The sequence below is a fragment of the Ochotona curzoniae genome, unplaced genomic scaffold, assembly GCF_017591425.1.
Source record: "Ochotona curzoniae isolate NIBS_2020 unplaced genomic scaffold, NIBS_Ocur_1.0 contig_2855, whole genome shotgun sequence".
Taxonomy (NCBI): domain Eukaryota; kingdom Metazoa; phylum Chordata; class Mammalia; order Lagomorpha; family Ochotonidae; genus Ochotona; species Ochotona curzoniae.
The window spans coordinates 668,162-683,225 of record NW_024465615.1 but is presented as its reverse complement, the minus strand read 5'-3'; the positions used below and the strand labels follow the sequence as shown (position 1 = coordinate 683,225).

Here is a 15,064-nt window from a genome sequence, read left to right as displayed (position 1 = left end):
AAGTACTAGGTGTGTTATTTCATGATTGACAAGGATCACCTAATTTTTTTTTCCCTAGTAGTACGTGATTATTGACCAAACTTGCTTTTAGGATAACCTCTTATATTGCATAATATTTCAAACATACAAGAAAACACATTGCCTCTTTTCACTTAACTTATTCATTAAGGACTTAGTGAGACTTCCCCAGGACCCATGCTTCATGGGCGAGTTCCATGGACAGAAGTGTTAGCTGTCCCCTTTCAAAACTGCACCCACTCTGTCATCTCATTGTCATTTAATTGCCTGATTTGAATGTTTGTTTCAAAGATATTTATAGTTTTATAAAAGAAGCCAGTACACTGACCTTGGCTCCATATGATGCCTGCTGGAATGCCTGTCGAGGAGACACATGGGAAGACTTGTCCAAAACACAGGTGCGCTGCTATGTTCACATCATGAAAGAAGGGCTCTGCTCTCGAGTGAACACACTGGGACTTTACATGGAAGCAAACAGACAGGTGAGGAGATGGGTTTAGACGGGAGTTTTGGGAGCTCCATTTATAGAAAGACTGAACCTTTTATTTCTTCATTAGGCACATGATAAATTATTCAAAATCTCTCATTTCAAAGATTGGAACAAAATCTGGCATACCAGGGAAGACCATTGAGCTACTAAGGTAGAGTAGAAGGAAAAACGGAGGGCCTTGTCCTTGGTGATGGGACTTCCATGGCTCCAAGAAAAGGCCATGATCTCTAGGAAGGTTATCTTCTGGCTCCCATTCTGTTCAAAACGGGAATATTTACAGTACTTATTTAACATACAACAAGGTAAATACTGCTTAGTCGTTGCTTTGGTTTGGTTAACATGCACACAGAGGTTTCTCTAAGAAAGTGAAGGGGTACAGTCAAGAGTGACTGAAAGGCAAAGCTTTAAGGAAAGAATGCGCAGGAAAAATAGTTATCTAGACAGAAACAGCTTAGTGAGGTATCCGTTGATATTTCCTTTTAACCATGCAGTTTGTAAGGGACAGAGAGCAGCTTGCCATGAAGGGTAAGTAGTGCCCTCAAAGACAAGCCAGACAGTAGTGAAGGCAATGGAGGGAGAGTGAGACTGAAGCTGAGTGTAGCTCTCTGTGTAGTGGGAATTGTAGGAAGGAGGGATACCGGATCAAAAAAAGGAAATGCAGACAAATAAAGGGTTGAGGAAAGAGCCAGAAAAGATAGGTAATTGAGGGAACTATGTGAGGTTGGCATTTCAGAGTAACAAGGTCGAGATAATGAAAATATGAATTGTTGGCATTTTTCCTGGTAGAATTCTATGAATATGGCTATTATAGACTAGAGGGAAGAAGAGTTATATTAAACATGCTGAAAATTGGGATTGGAGGGCCCAATGCAATGGCATAGTGGCTAAATCCTCACCTTGCCACTCCTGGATCCCATATGGGCACTGGTTCATATCTCAGCTGCTCCGCTTACCATCCAACTCCCTGCTTGTGGCCTGGGAAAACACTGGAGAAGGGCGCAAAGCCTTGGGACCCTGCATCTACATTGAAGACCTGGAAGAAGCACCTGGCTCCTAGTTTCGGATCCACTCAGCTCCAGCCATTGTAGCCACTTGGGTGGTAAACCAGCAGACAGAAGATCTTTATCTGTCTCTCCTTTTTTATGTAAATTTTCCTTTCCAATAAAAATAAATAAATCTTCCCCCAAAAAATGGGGATTGGAACCTTAAACACAATCTGGGTCTGAAATCTTCAGGACTCATACTAGATAGTGAGCAGCCTCAATCTGATACCTCAAGCAGAACTGATTACAGATTCAATGGAATTCCCAAAAAAGTCACAGTAAGTCCCATATTTTTCCAGAATAGAGAGTGTGAGACTGACCTAAAAGCGGGTTCCTGGGGAGCCTGCGACTGGAGAAGTGTCCTCTCTCAAGTGCCATCAGGGACTGTGCGACAGACGTCTGAGAGGTCTTGGCTGGCATGTGCTGGAGCTCCCAGGACTAGAGCCCTCGCAATGCTGGTGTAGCCAGTGTGGCTGCCGCAAACTGCCCGTGCTGAAGGATCACAGATAGCTACGCTGCCAAGCCTCTGTCGTATTCTCATTGGAGTGTGAACTTCCTCTTCATATTTTGTGTTGGCTGGTGAAGAACATGGGTGCGTTGTCAGAGTCTGTCCTGGTTGTAGAATTTGCCTGACTACGCTCCCATTGTCCCCTCATGCTTGGCCACAGAGTCCAGGAAGTGAGCAGAAAACCAGGATGACCACGATCAGGCCTCAGGCTATTCTCTGCCCTCATCAGGCCTTCTCTCACAAGAAGTACTGTGTGCGAGTACCTCAGAGGCGTGTCACTGCCTCCCAGATGAAGGACGTGGCATTTCTTTCACAAAAGAGCATTCTCAGCTGAGATTAAGGCTATGGCTGTCTAGAAGCTGCCACATCAGCATTCCTGGTCCTATGGCAAATGCAGCAACCTCTGGCCCTTCCTTACCTGTAAAGAAAGCAGCACCTGAGAACCCCCCACTTCTGATATTAGACATAGGTTTGTTTTATTTTGTTCTTCAAATTTGTTCATTTATTTATTTATTTATTTATTTATTTGAAAGGCAGAGTTACAGGACAGGGAGAGACAGAGATCCTTCATGTGCTGGTTCACTCCTCAAATGGCCACAGTGGTCAGAATTGGACATATTTGGGCCCAGCGGCGTGGCCTAGTGGCTAAAATCCTCGCTTTGAACGCGCCAGAATCCCATATGGGCGCCAGTTTGTATCCCGGCAGCTCCACTTCCCATACAGCTCCCTGCTTGTGGCCTGGGAAAGCAGTCGAGAACAGCCCAAAGCTTTGGGACCCTGCACCCTTGTGGGAGACCCGGAACAAGTTCCTGGATTCTGGCTTCAGATCAGCACAGCACTGGCCTTACGGTCACTTGGGGAATGATTCATCGGACAAAAGATCTTCCTCTCTGTCTGTCCTCCTCCTCTCTGTATATCTGACTTTGTAATAAAAAATAAATAAATCTAGGGCCCGGCGCGGTGGCACAGTGGTTAAGGTCCTCGCCTTGCACGCCCGGGATCCCATATGGGCGCCGGTTCTATCCCAGCAACCCCGCTTCCCTTCCAGCTCCCTGCCTGTGGCCTGGGAAAGCAGTCGAGGACGGCCCAAAGCTTTGGGACCCTGCACCTGCGCGGGAGACCCGGAAGAGGCTCCAGGCTTCGGATCGGCATGGCAGCGGCCGTTGCACTCACTTGGGGAATGAATCATCGGATGGAAGATCTTCCTCTCTGTCTCTCCTCTCTGTATATCCGCCTTTCCAATAAAAAAAATAATAATAAAAATAAATCTTTAAAAAAATAATAATAAATAAATCTTAAAAAAAAAAAAAAAGAATTGGACCTATTTGAAGCCAGGAGATTCATCCAGGTCTCCCACATGCACGCAAGAGCCCAGGTAACTGGGCCATCCTCCAGTGCATTCCCAGACATACTAGCAGGAGGTTGGGTCAAAAGTGGAGCAGCCAGGACAGAAGCAGCACCCATATGGAGTGCTGCTATCACAGGCAGCGGTTTAACGTGCATGCTAGCCACTAGACATTAGTTTCTATGTAAAGTATTTCCTGGTGTTTTCTGATCTTTAGTAAAATCAAATGTGTTTCTTTCCTCAAGGTGCCCAAATTATTGCCTGCTCTTTGCCCAGAAGAATCACTGATTCATTCATCAGCCCAGATTGTGAACAAACACCTGGTAAGTGCTAGCGTGGGCAAAGCAGGCATGGAACATTTTCTGAGAGCATTGCAAATATCCCTGAAAAGCCCTGAACCTGATTGCACCCAGGAAAGTCCCAGCTGCATTCTGGATAATAAACTCACTCAAAAATACTGCCTGATAAGGCAAACTTCACATCCCAGCAGGTCAAACCACCGAAGTAGCAATGGATGGTGGCTCAAGTACTTGAATTTCTGCTACCCATGTGAGAGTCCAGGTTAGACTTCCTGGCTCCTAGCTTTGGCCTGACCTATCACTGACCTACAGGTGTTTGGGGAGTGAGAAATAAATAAATAAGTCTATAAAAAAAACAAAAATAAAAGAATGCTGCCTGGGCAAGTACTAACCTATAAGGACAGGTCCAAGGTGTGGTTTTGGGACTTGGACACAGGAGCTTCTCTGTCCCTTTTTTTTTAACCCTGATTTAAGCATTCTCTTCAAGAGAACATATCTGTACATGAGTATGGTGCATATAAGTCTGTTTTGTTTTGTTTTCTTGACAAGGGAAGGCCTATGCTTCAACTGTAGGTGTGAGTTATTTAAAAAACGTTGTGTTGCCTTTTAACTCAAAGAAAAACTAATGATGGTACTTCTTACTGAAGTGTCTTTATGGAAAGATTCCATTAGGCCACAGCTCAAATGATCTATGGGGTGACTTGCATTTGATGGAAATGAGTAAGTGAGGTATTCTATTTGCCATTTGCAGGTTGGAGCTGATAACCTCATTGGGCAAGACACACAGGTTGGAGAGAAGTCATCCATTAAGCACTCGGTCATTGGTTCATCCTGTCACATAAGAGATAGAGTGAATATTACCAATTGCCTTCTCATGAACTCAGTCACAGTGGAGGAAGGGTATGTTTCCATATGCCAACTTAAAGCATGTCTCCTGGTACCCCGAAGAGGCTTTGGAGCCAGTCCAGCCTAGTCAAGGACTCATCTTGGAGAAGGAAAATCGAGGAAATGGTTAAAAAATGGAGTAGCGTACAAGTCCTTGGAGGCCTTGGTTTTGCCTACTGAATGATGTAATATCTCAAAACATTTCTAGTGCCATTCTTCGGCATGTAACAATTATCCTGGGAGAAGCTGCCTTCCCTTACCTTGGTGTCTGCTTTGAGAGGATGGTCACAGTAGTGAGCTACTGGCTGTACTGGAATAACACTGCACCAGTTCCCAAGACACACCTTGCCCTACCTCAGCATTGCAGAGTGGTCCTGAAGGCCGCAGCCTAGGAGGAGCAGATGCAGCAGCTGCAGAGTGCTTTGGAATGAGACCTCTCCAGCTGGTGGAATCTGCTCCTCATTGGCAGACACTTGAAAGTGTTATAAAACCTTGATTTATAAATAGCCTGTGTTTAGATAACAAGGCTTGAATGATGCTTCATGAACTTACCTCAGTGTAGACCTCAGATTTTTTAAATGCATGAAATACAAATGTAGAGGCAGCATTTGGGGCAGTAATTAAGCCATCACTTGAGATTCCCACATTCCATTTCATTGCATAGGTTTGAGTTACAGCTGCGCACCCACTTGCAGCTTCTGTTGTGCACCCTTGAGGCAAGGCGGCAGCTCTTTGAGCTACCAGCTGTTTGAGTTCTTGCCACCCCTGTGGGAGACTTGAATGGAGTTCTCAGTTCCCAAGCATCTTTGGAAAGTGAGCCAGTGGATGGCAGACACATATTCTCTCTCTCTCTCTTTCTCTTTCTTTTTCCTCATCCTCTCACTTCCTCTCCAATAAAATAAATAAATAAAGAAAGAAAGAAAGAAAAAAAGAAAAAATAATAAATAAATAAATTTTTAGGGTTTTTTTATTTGGGAGGTTGTATTTTGGGGGTTTTTTGTTATAAATAAAATTTTTATTGCAAAGGCGGATATACAAGCAGGAGGAGAGACAGAGAGGAAGATCTTTCATCTGATGGTTCACTCCCCAAGTGGCCGCAGCGGCTGGAGCTGAGCCAATCCCAAGCCAGGAGCCAGGACCTCTTCTTGGTCTCCCACACAGGTGCAGGGTCCCAAAGCTTTGGGCCTCGACTGCTTTCTCAGACCACCAGCAGTTTGATGGATGGGAAGCAGGGTCTCTGGGATTACAACCAGCACCCATATGGGATCCAGGTGCATTCAAGGAGAGGACTTTAACCACTACACTATCTCACTGGGCCCAAATAAAATTTTTTTAAATAATGCAAAGCAAGCATAGTTGGTAGAAAGAAAGCAAATATTCTGACCTTTTTTAGAAAGGACACTTTCTCTTAAGTTAATCTTACATAGAAACACAATATATTCCTATATGTAGTTGTGATTGAGTACTTGTCCCTGGTATAGGATAGGAAGCAGAATTCATGAAACAGATTTTACAATACACTGGGCTGGGCCTGATGTGGTAGCCTAGTGGCCAAAGTCCTCACCTTGCATGTACTGGGATCCCTTATGTTTGCCAGTTTGTGTCCCGGCAGCCCCACTTCCCGTCCAGCTCCCTGGTTGTGGCCTGGGAAAGCAGTCAAGGATATCCCAAGGCCTTGGGATCCTGTACCCACATGGGAGACCTGGAAGAGGCTCCAGGCTCCTGGCTTCAGATCAGCTCAGCTCCAGCAGTTGCAGCCACTTGGGAAGTGGATCAGCAGACAGAAAATCTTCCTCTCTGTCTCTCCTCTATATATATCTGACTTTTTAATAAAAACAAATACATCTTAAAAATAAATAAATAAATAAATAAATAAACAAACAAACACTTGGCTAGATCAGCCTGAAATGCATTCTAGCCCTGACATCTGTTGATTTCTTTCTCTGGAAGCTAGCAGGAGAGAAAGATGGGGAAAGGCTAGTGAGAGCTGAAGTTACCTTTGCCAGTGAAGGATTAGGAAAAGCACTTTGGGAAGAGGAGCCGTCTTTATTCATTAGCAAAGGTGACTAAAAGATGACAGAATCAGGAAAGAAAGTAGCATAATAAAACCAAGAATGTCGGTAAATACAGAGATATTGGCTGATGGACTCTGCCCTTTTCCCAGCCACTTTCCTGATCTGTCAGTTTCCTGACTTTATTCTATCAGGAAATGAATTTGGAACTGGGAATTTGACCAGCCCAAAGGGAAAAGCAAAAACTGATTGAGATTCACACAAATTTATTTACAATCATAGATTTCTCTTTTTTAAGATGTATTGTTTGTTTTTATTGAAAACTCAGATTTACAGAATGGAGAGACAGAGAGAAAGGGCCTCCATCTACTGGCGCACTCTCAAAGCGGCCACAGCAGCCAGAGCTAATCCAATCCAAAGCCAGGAGCTTCTTCAAGTCTCTCACACTGGTGCAGCATCCCAAGGTTTTAGGGCCATCCTCAACTGCTTTCCACAGGCAGGGAACTGGAAGGGAAGTAGAACAGCTGGAATATGAACCAGTGCCCATATGGAGTCCTGGCACATGCAAGGTGAGGACTTCAGCCACTAGGCTACCGCACCAGGCCCATAGATTTCTCTTTTTTAAGTTGCTACTAATATAAAGAGAATGGATTTCATTTATTTCATAGTTAACAGTTCTTGGAAGGTAACCGTATATCAGAGATTTGTATCTAATGAGGTAGTCAGATTACCTTATGGATGACAAAAAGCCCATTCTTTGGTCAGAGCTTCCAATCAACTGTTTTAAAGTCTATTAGTAAATATAAAGAGCTAACCAAGGACAACCAGAGTTCTAAAGAGAGCCTCTATCGTTAAAAAGAGACTGAGTCAAACACAGATGGCTCATGATTACTGTAGCTCAGCTTGTTATTTTTCAGCTTTGGTGTGAATGTATATGCATTCATAGACTTCAAACTTTGGATTTTCATCTTTTCCCAGGCTAACAATATGTGGTATAATACCCTCTCTGCTGCTTGGAGCAATCGTGAGCAGTAACTCCTCATCCTTCAAAAATTAGCCAGTGCTTTGCAAGGGCGGGGGACTCTAAGAAATTAAAAATATAACTAGACGATAAGGCTCGTTATGATACTAGAAGGTAAAGGCCATATGCAATAGCCTAGTGACTAAATCATCACCTTGAATGCGCCAGGATCCCATGCATGTGTTAGTTCATATCCCAGCTGCCCCACTTCCCATCCAGCTCCCTGCTTGTGGCCTGGGAAAGCAGTCGAGGACGGCCCAAAGCCTTGGGACCCTGCACCCGTGTGGGAGACCTGGAAGAAGCTCCTGACTCCTGGCTTGGGATAGCCTAAGCTCAGCTCTTGTGTCCATGTGGGGAGTGAACCAGCAGATAGAAGATCTTTCTTTCTGTCTTTCCTTCTCTCTGTAAATCTGACTTTCCAATAGAAAGTAAATAATAAATCTTAAAAAATAATAATACTGGAAGATAAGTTTGCAAATTCCCCAAAAGTGAAGCATTGAAAGAAAACAGGGGAGGGAGAAATGTTTGGCATAGCAATTCAGACAATTTCAAATCACAATTCCTAGAATCAAGTCCTGACTTTATTTCCGATTTCATCTTCTTGCTGATAGACACTTTGAGAACTACTATATTTGGCTTCCTGCTACCTGTGTGAGGGACACAGATTGAGTTTCCTGTTCCCAGGTGTTTGGGGGAATGAACTCAGTGGGTAAGAGAGTGCCCTGTTCCTTTTCTCTCCCCCACCCCCACCAAACCCCCATTTCAAATAATAGGAAGGAAGGAGGCAGGGAGGGAGAAAGAGAAGAGGAGTGGCTCTTTGGCCAAGTTTTAGAATAACTGCATCCTGACTCCACCTTCCTGCCAATACAGAGCTGGAGAGACATCACTAATAGTTGAAACAGATGAGTTCCTGCCACTCATGTAGAAAATCCAGATTGGTTTCTCAGCTCTAAGCTTTGGCTTCAGATTTAGTTCTGATAACTATAGGCATTTGGGGAGTAAACCAGCTGATGGGAACTCTAGTTGTCTCTGGCTCTTTGCCTTTAAACGAAAGCTATATCTTTCATGAGAAAAAAAACTTTAAAAAAAAAAATGAATCAGAGGGCCTGGCTGGTCGCCCAGCAGCTTAAAGTCCATGCTTTCCACACACTGGGATCCTTATGGGTGCTGGTTCTAGTCCTGGCGACCCCACTTCCCAGCTTGTGGCCTGGAAAAGCAGCCAAGGACAACCCAAAGCCTTGGGACCCTGCATCCGTGTGGGAGACCTGAGAGAAGTTCCTGGATCCTGGCTTTGGATTGGCACAGTTCTGGCCATTATAGCCCCTTGGGGAGTGAATCATCGGATGGAAGAACTTCCTCTGTCTCTCCTTCTGTCTGTATATCTGCCTTTCCAATAAAATACATAATTAACTAAATCGTTAAACATAAATAAATGAGAATAGAAAGGAAAAGAAAATTAGAGAACCAATTCAGAAGGGTCAGCATCTTGCCTAAGAGTTTCATAAAAGAGTTGAAAACAGTGGAGGAGTAAGAAGTTATTTTAAGAAATAAGAGGAGCTCTTCTCCAAGTGGGCCTAACCATTACGCACGTACCTGTCCTCCCTGTCAGGGCTGTATCCAGTCTAGAATGATTTTTTAACTGTTGCTGTTAATTAAAAGTATAAATTGCAGGAATATAAAATAAGACTTAAATAAAAATTTTTCCTCCCCTACTTAAAAATGTAGCAGCTTCCTAGTTATTTTAGAACACCACTCTTACATATGCGTAAAGTAATTGATCTTCTAGCTTCTCTTATCCGGAATATATTAAAATGCTGCATTCAGATGTAGCCATCTTATTTGGCTTTTTACTGATAACTTAATGTACTTAGAACTTTTTGAAACAACAGATATTATATATAAATGTAACTTTGATTGGTTAATAAAGATGATTGAATCCATTCAGAAGGAAGAAAGAGGAATGGAGGGATAAAGGAAGGAAGGGAGGGAGGGAAGGAAAAAGAAAAGGAAGGAAGGGGGGCTGACCTGGTGTCTCAACAGGCTAAACCCCTGACAGGCAGTGCCACGATCCCTTATGAGTGTCAGTTCTGGTCCATCTGCTCCACTTCTGATCCAGCTCGCTGCTTGTGGCCTGGGAAAGTAGTGGAGGATGGCTCAAGTCCTTGGGCCCCTGGACCCACATGACGAGCCTAGGGAAAGCTGCTGGCATTGCATCGACTCAGCTCCAACCATTGAGGCTATTTGGGGAGAGAACCAGGGAGTAGAAGATCTCTCTCTCACTTTCCTTCTCTCTGTAAATCTTTCAAATTTTTTAAATGGATAAAATTTTTAAAAAGAAAGAATGTAAGAAATATGCCAGAACTGAGATATGAGTTAACAAAATTAAAGTGCCCACTGAGTGTTCAACATTATGGGTAAAAATAAGACCATGACATTTTCAAATTTCAGAACATAGAAAATGAAACAAGGTGTACAAACTTTTAAGAGAAAATAATAGCTCATATACAACTAATGAGAAACCAGAATGACTTTGAACTTATGTGTAGCAATCATGGAAACTATAAGATAATTGAGCCTCCCCCTCTACCTCAGATATATGAAGGAAACAATATGGAAATAATAGTCTTACCCACTTTCCCGTAGCCCTTGACCCTTTTTGCCCAAATTAACCATGTAAAGATTGTCAAAATAAAAAATAATTATAAAAAAAAAAAAAGAACGGCAAGCAGGCCTCTCAGCCACAAAAAAAAAAAAAAAAAAAAAAAAAAGATAATTGAGCTATGCCTCTAAAATTGTGAAGGAAGGTTTGTTTTAACCTAGATTCTATACGCGATCACAGATGTTAAATGTGATAGTAGAATAAAAACATTTTATGAGGAGCCTTAAAACTTTACTAGATTTATTTCACCAAAATGGAGAATAAACTAAAGATGAACAAGAGCTCCAACCGTAAAAAGAATTCATAGGATGACAGTAAAAGAGATAAGGACATTAATTATGCTTGAAGTATAAAGGGAACAGTTACCACAGAGTAGACTACAACTGGGAATGCAGGTAAGACATATTCAGGGGGAGGGAGGGAAGAAGGGTATACCATTAAATTAGAGTTATATCTATGAACTATATTGAATATGCTAAAAACTATTTTAAAAATTTTAAGAGACATATCTGGGAAGAAAGTACCACATATATATGAGCATCTTTTTTTTTTTTTTTTATTGTTGCTTACATTATATTATGTAGTACAGTTTTATAGGCGCTGGGGATCCCCCCCACCCCTCCCATACCCCTCCCCCCATGGTGGATTCCTCCACCTTGTTGCATAACCATAGTTCAAGTTCAGTTGAGATTCATTGCTTGCAAACACCTGCCTAGCATAAAGTTCAGCGTCTTATTGTCCAGATAAGTTCAGTGGCCTCTTGGGGAGACCTTCTATGGTCTGAAGATAGGTCTAACAGAGTAAAGATCCAGTCAGTTAAAAGCCCCAACAAGGCCTCAGTATCATTATACAACATTATGGAATTAATTGACATAGTATTGGGTAAACAATATGTTAAAAATAATGCAAGTTCCATTCTTCGAAACATCTGGGTTGAGACAGTATCAATGACAGGTTCAAAAAATAACAAACCACCAAACAAAAAATTACAGGTTAAATCAAGGCAAACATGTGGTATCTAATCTTTTGGGATTCGCTCATTTCCCTTAGCATTATAGTTTCCAGTTGTGCCCATTTAGCCACAAAGAACTGCATTTTGTTTTTTTTAATAGCTGAGTAGTATTCCATGGAGTAGATGAACCAAAGCTTTCTTATCCAATCTTCTGCTGATGGGCATTTCGGTTGCTTCCATGTTTTCGCAATTACTGATTGTGCTGCAATGAACATAGGGATGCATGTTGGTTTGTCGTAAAACAGGTGTTGTGGATATATTCCTAGGAGTGCTATTGCTGGGTCATATGGTATGCTGATTTTGAGTTGTTTGAGTGTTCTCCAGACTGATTTCCATAAAGGCTGTACCAATTTGCAGCTCCACCAGCAGTGGAGTAGGGTTCCCTTTTCCCCGCATCCTCGCCAGCAAGCGTCGTTGGTGTTCTTGTTTATGTGGGCCAATCTTACTGGTGTTAGGTGGTACCTCATCGATGTTTTAATTTGGATTTCCCTTATTGCTAGGGAGCTGGAACATTTTTTCATATGTTTGTTTGCCATTTGGATTTGTTCCTTTGTGAAATGTTTGCCCATTTCCCGTGCCCATTTCTTGAGTGGCTTGTTTGTTTTGGTTTTTTGGTTGTTTTGAAGTTCTTTAAAAGGAGATTTAAAAATACGAGTTAAAAGTGTTAGTGTTTAATTGATGATACAGAACACTAACAAAAATCAAGGTAGTTCTTAACTCTGGGAAAACAGAGTTAAGACATTATAGTGCATTATATGGTTCAGCTACAATGCGAACTTTACATAATCATAATAAAGCAAATGCTGTCGACCAAAGTCATGCTGTAACTCTGTTGAAAGGATGAGGGACAGGAAGGGAAAGCGGGCAAGGGGAGAAGAATCTTAATTACTTCATCCTTCATTTTGAGATATCAACCAATAATGGAAATTAATTTATAATGCCTAAAACTGAAAGACAAGAATAGTAATATACATAGACTCTGTTAAACATTAATTAAAAACTAAAATCAAAATGGGCTGGCATGATGGCACAGCAAGCTTATCCTCTGCCCTATGGTGCTGGCATCCCATATGGGTGCCAGTTTGTGTCCTGGCTGCACCACTCCAAATCAGGCTCTCTGCTAATGGCCTGAGAAAGCTGCAGAGAATGCCTTAAGCCTTGAGATTCTGTACTCTTGTGAGAGACCTGGAAGAAGCTCCTGACTCCCAGCTCAGATCAGATCAGCTCTGGCCATTGCAGTCATCTGGGAAGTCAAATAGCAGATAGAAGACCTTCTCTATCTCTCCTTCTCTGTAGAGTCTGCCTTTCAAATAAAAACAAACAGTTTTTTAAGAATGAAAATTTAAAAATACTAATGGTACAAGTATACTATTAGGGCAGGGTTCGGTGTAGTAGTAAAGATACGAAGTCACATATTTGAGTGCCTGGGGGTCAGTTCTTGCCTTCAGTCTGACCCTAGTTTCTTGCTAGTGAAGACCCTGAGAAGTAGCAGGGATAGCTCAAGTGAGAGAGTTCTGGCCACCCAAATAGTTGAACTGAATGAATTTCCCAGCTCCGAACATCATAGGCATTTAGATTCTCTCTCTCGCCATTCTGTCTCATTCTCCTTTTTCCTGTTACTCTTACAAATAGATCATTATTTTTAATTAAATAAAGGTAGGGAGATGACAATCATAGATAAAGGGCAGGTTTCTAGTTAGAGAAATAGGGCATACAGTGGTACACTTACTAGATGAGAAAGGTTTTGGAAGTTGCAGATTTGTAGGGAGATGAGATCTGTGTAGGGACAAGAGTTGGAAATATATGTGGGACATCAGGTATACAGATTTAAGTTGTGATTAAGGGTTAGAGAAAGTCGGACCCAGAGAAGCAATGTGGTATTCTTATTTCTTGTCTTCATCAGTCTTTCTCTCAAATCTACTCACCATTGAACCTGTGAATTAACCATGATCTTTAGGGTCAGATTGCCAAACTGAATTGTGGGCTTGTCACGTGTTAGCCACTTGGAGAATTTGCCTTACCTGCCTGGTTTTCTCCCTCTTAAGTGGGAAAGGAGATGGGCATTTACCCTTGTGGTTAAGATGTGGATTAAGGGCCCAGCAGCATGGCCTAACGCCAAAAGTCCTTGCCCTGAACGCGCCAGGATCCCATATGGGCGCCAGTTCTAGTCCCAGCAACTCCACTTCCCATCCAGCTCCCTGCTTGTGACCTGGGAAAGCAGTTGAAGTCGGCCCAAAGCCTTGGGACCCTGCACCCAAGTGGGAGAGGAGGTTCTTGGCTCCTGGCTTTAGATCGGAGCAACACTGGCCATTGAGGTCACTTGGGGAGTAAATCATCAGACAGAAGATCTTCTTCTCCTCTGTCTCTCCTCCTGTCTGTATATCTGACTTTCAAATAAAAATAAATAAATCTTTGAAAAAGATGTGGATTAAGGAGGCCAATGTCGTGGTGTAGCAAGCTAAACCTCAGCTTGTGGCACTAGCCTCCCATTTGGTGCCAGTTCATGTCTGGACCACTTGAATTCTGATTACTAGTGCCTGGGAGAACAGCACAGGAAAACCCAAGTGCTTAGACCCCTGCACACACAATGGTGACCCAGAGGAAGCTCCTGGCTCCTGGCTTCAAACTAGCCCAGCCCTAGCTGTTGTAACCATTTGGGGAATGGACCAGTGGATAGATCTTTCTCTCTGTATGTCTATCCCTCTCTTTAATTCTGTCTTTGCAACTAACTAAATAAATAAATAAAAGCAAAAAATAGATGTGGATTAGGGCACCTGCATCCCATATTGGAGTACCTGGATTCAGTAACTCCCAGCTCCAGCTTCCTGCTAATGAAGATCCCAGGAGACAATAATGAGTGGATTCCTGTTACCCACATGGGAGATCTAGATTGAATCTCCAGCTCCCAATTTGATCTCCTGATCATTGTGGGCATTTGAGGAGTGAACCAGCAACTAGAAATGTGCTCGCTCACTCTCTCAAATAAATAAATAATTTTGTCAAGATGGGGTAAAACCAAAGCAACTGTTAGGTTTATTGGGAGTAGTAAGTGACTTAATGAATATAAAGTACCTTAAACAGTGCTCAATTCAGGGACTATTGCTATTTTATATTCAAATCTTTGTTATTATTACCTTATCTCACTTCACAAAGAGAGCTTATTACCAGTGTCTTGATAAAGAATGTCTCCAGTCGAGTGCCTTACAAGTTTGGAAAGCTTCTGAAGACTCCTCCTGATCTTTAGAGCAAGGTCTCATTACCTGGCTCCAACCCAATCCTGGAATGTTGAGAATTGAGATGCAGTTTTCAACATCATCCAGCTGAACTCTGCATTTTTGTAGATGTCTAAATTCTCAGGTATGAAACTGACCAGATATCACCATTTTCTTGGAAGACACTCACCTTTATCTATTTGATCACATTCCCAAAATAACTCACAAGGCTTTGTAGTTCCTACGCTCTTGACCTTCACTGTTTCCTCTGCTTAACAACCCCTCACTCCCCTCCTGTGAGTGGGCAAAGGAACAGCTCATCTGACCCAATGCTGCAGCGCAGTGTCCTTATGTGTAGAAGCTTTAGTGAGGAAACCATGGCAACTGTAAGAAACTCACTTAGGTGAGAAGAGTAGTTCAGAAAAAAAGGCAGGCATATCCACTAGTCAACTACTGTCCTGAAGGAGACATAATCCTAGATGATCTAGGTAGGTTGCTAGCTGGGGAGCTGGGAAGAGGCTCCAGTGGCTGCTGTTACTTAATTTTCCAACTTAAAAGAT

The 15,064-nt window shown here is 42.5% G+C and overlaps 1 protein-coding gene across 2 annotated transcripts in view; it reads left to right on the top strand.

Moving 5' to 3' along the window:
- Positions 1-15,064, top strand: part of EIF2B3 (eukaryotic translation initiation factor 2B subunit gamma) — a 135,589-nt gene that overhangs the window by 104,420 nt on the left and 16,105 nt on the right. For both annotated transcript variants that reach the window (XM_040977732.1, XM_040977733.1), the window contains exons 8-10: positions 310-500; positions 3,650-3,727; positions 4,455-4,603. In XM_040977732.1, the coding sequence (XP_040833666.1) occupies positions 310-500; positions 3,650-3,727; positions 4,455-4,603 (418 nt within the window). The remainder of the gene's footprint in view (positions 1-309; positions 501-3,649; positions 3,728-4,454; positions 4,604-15,064) is intronic.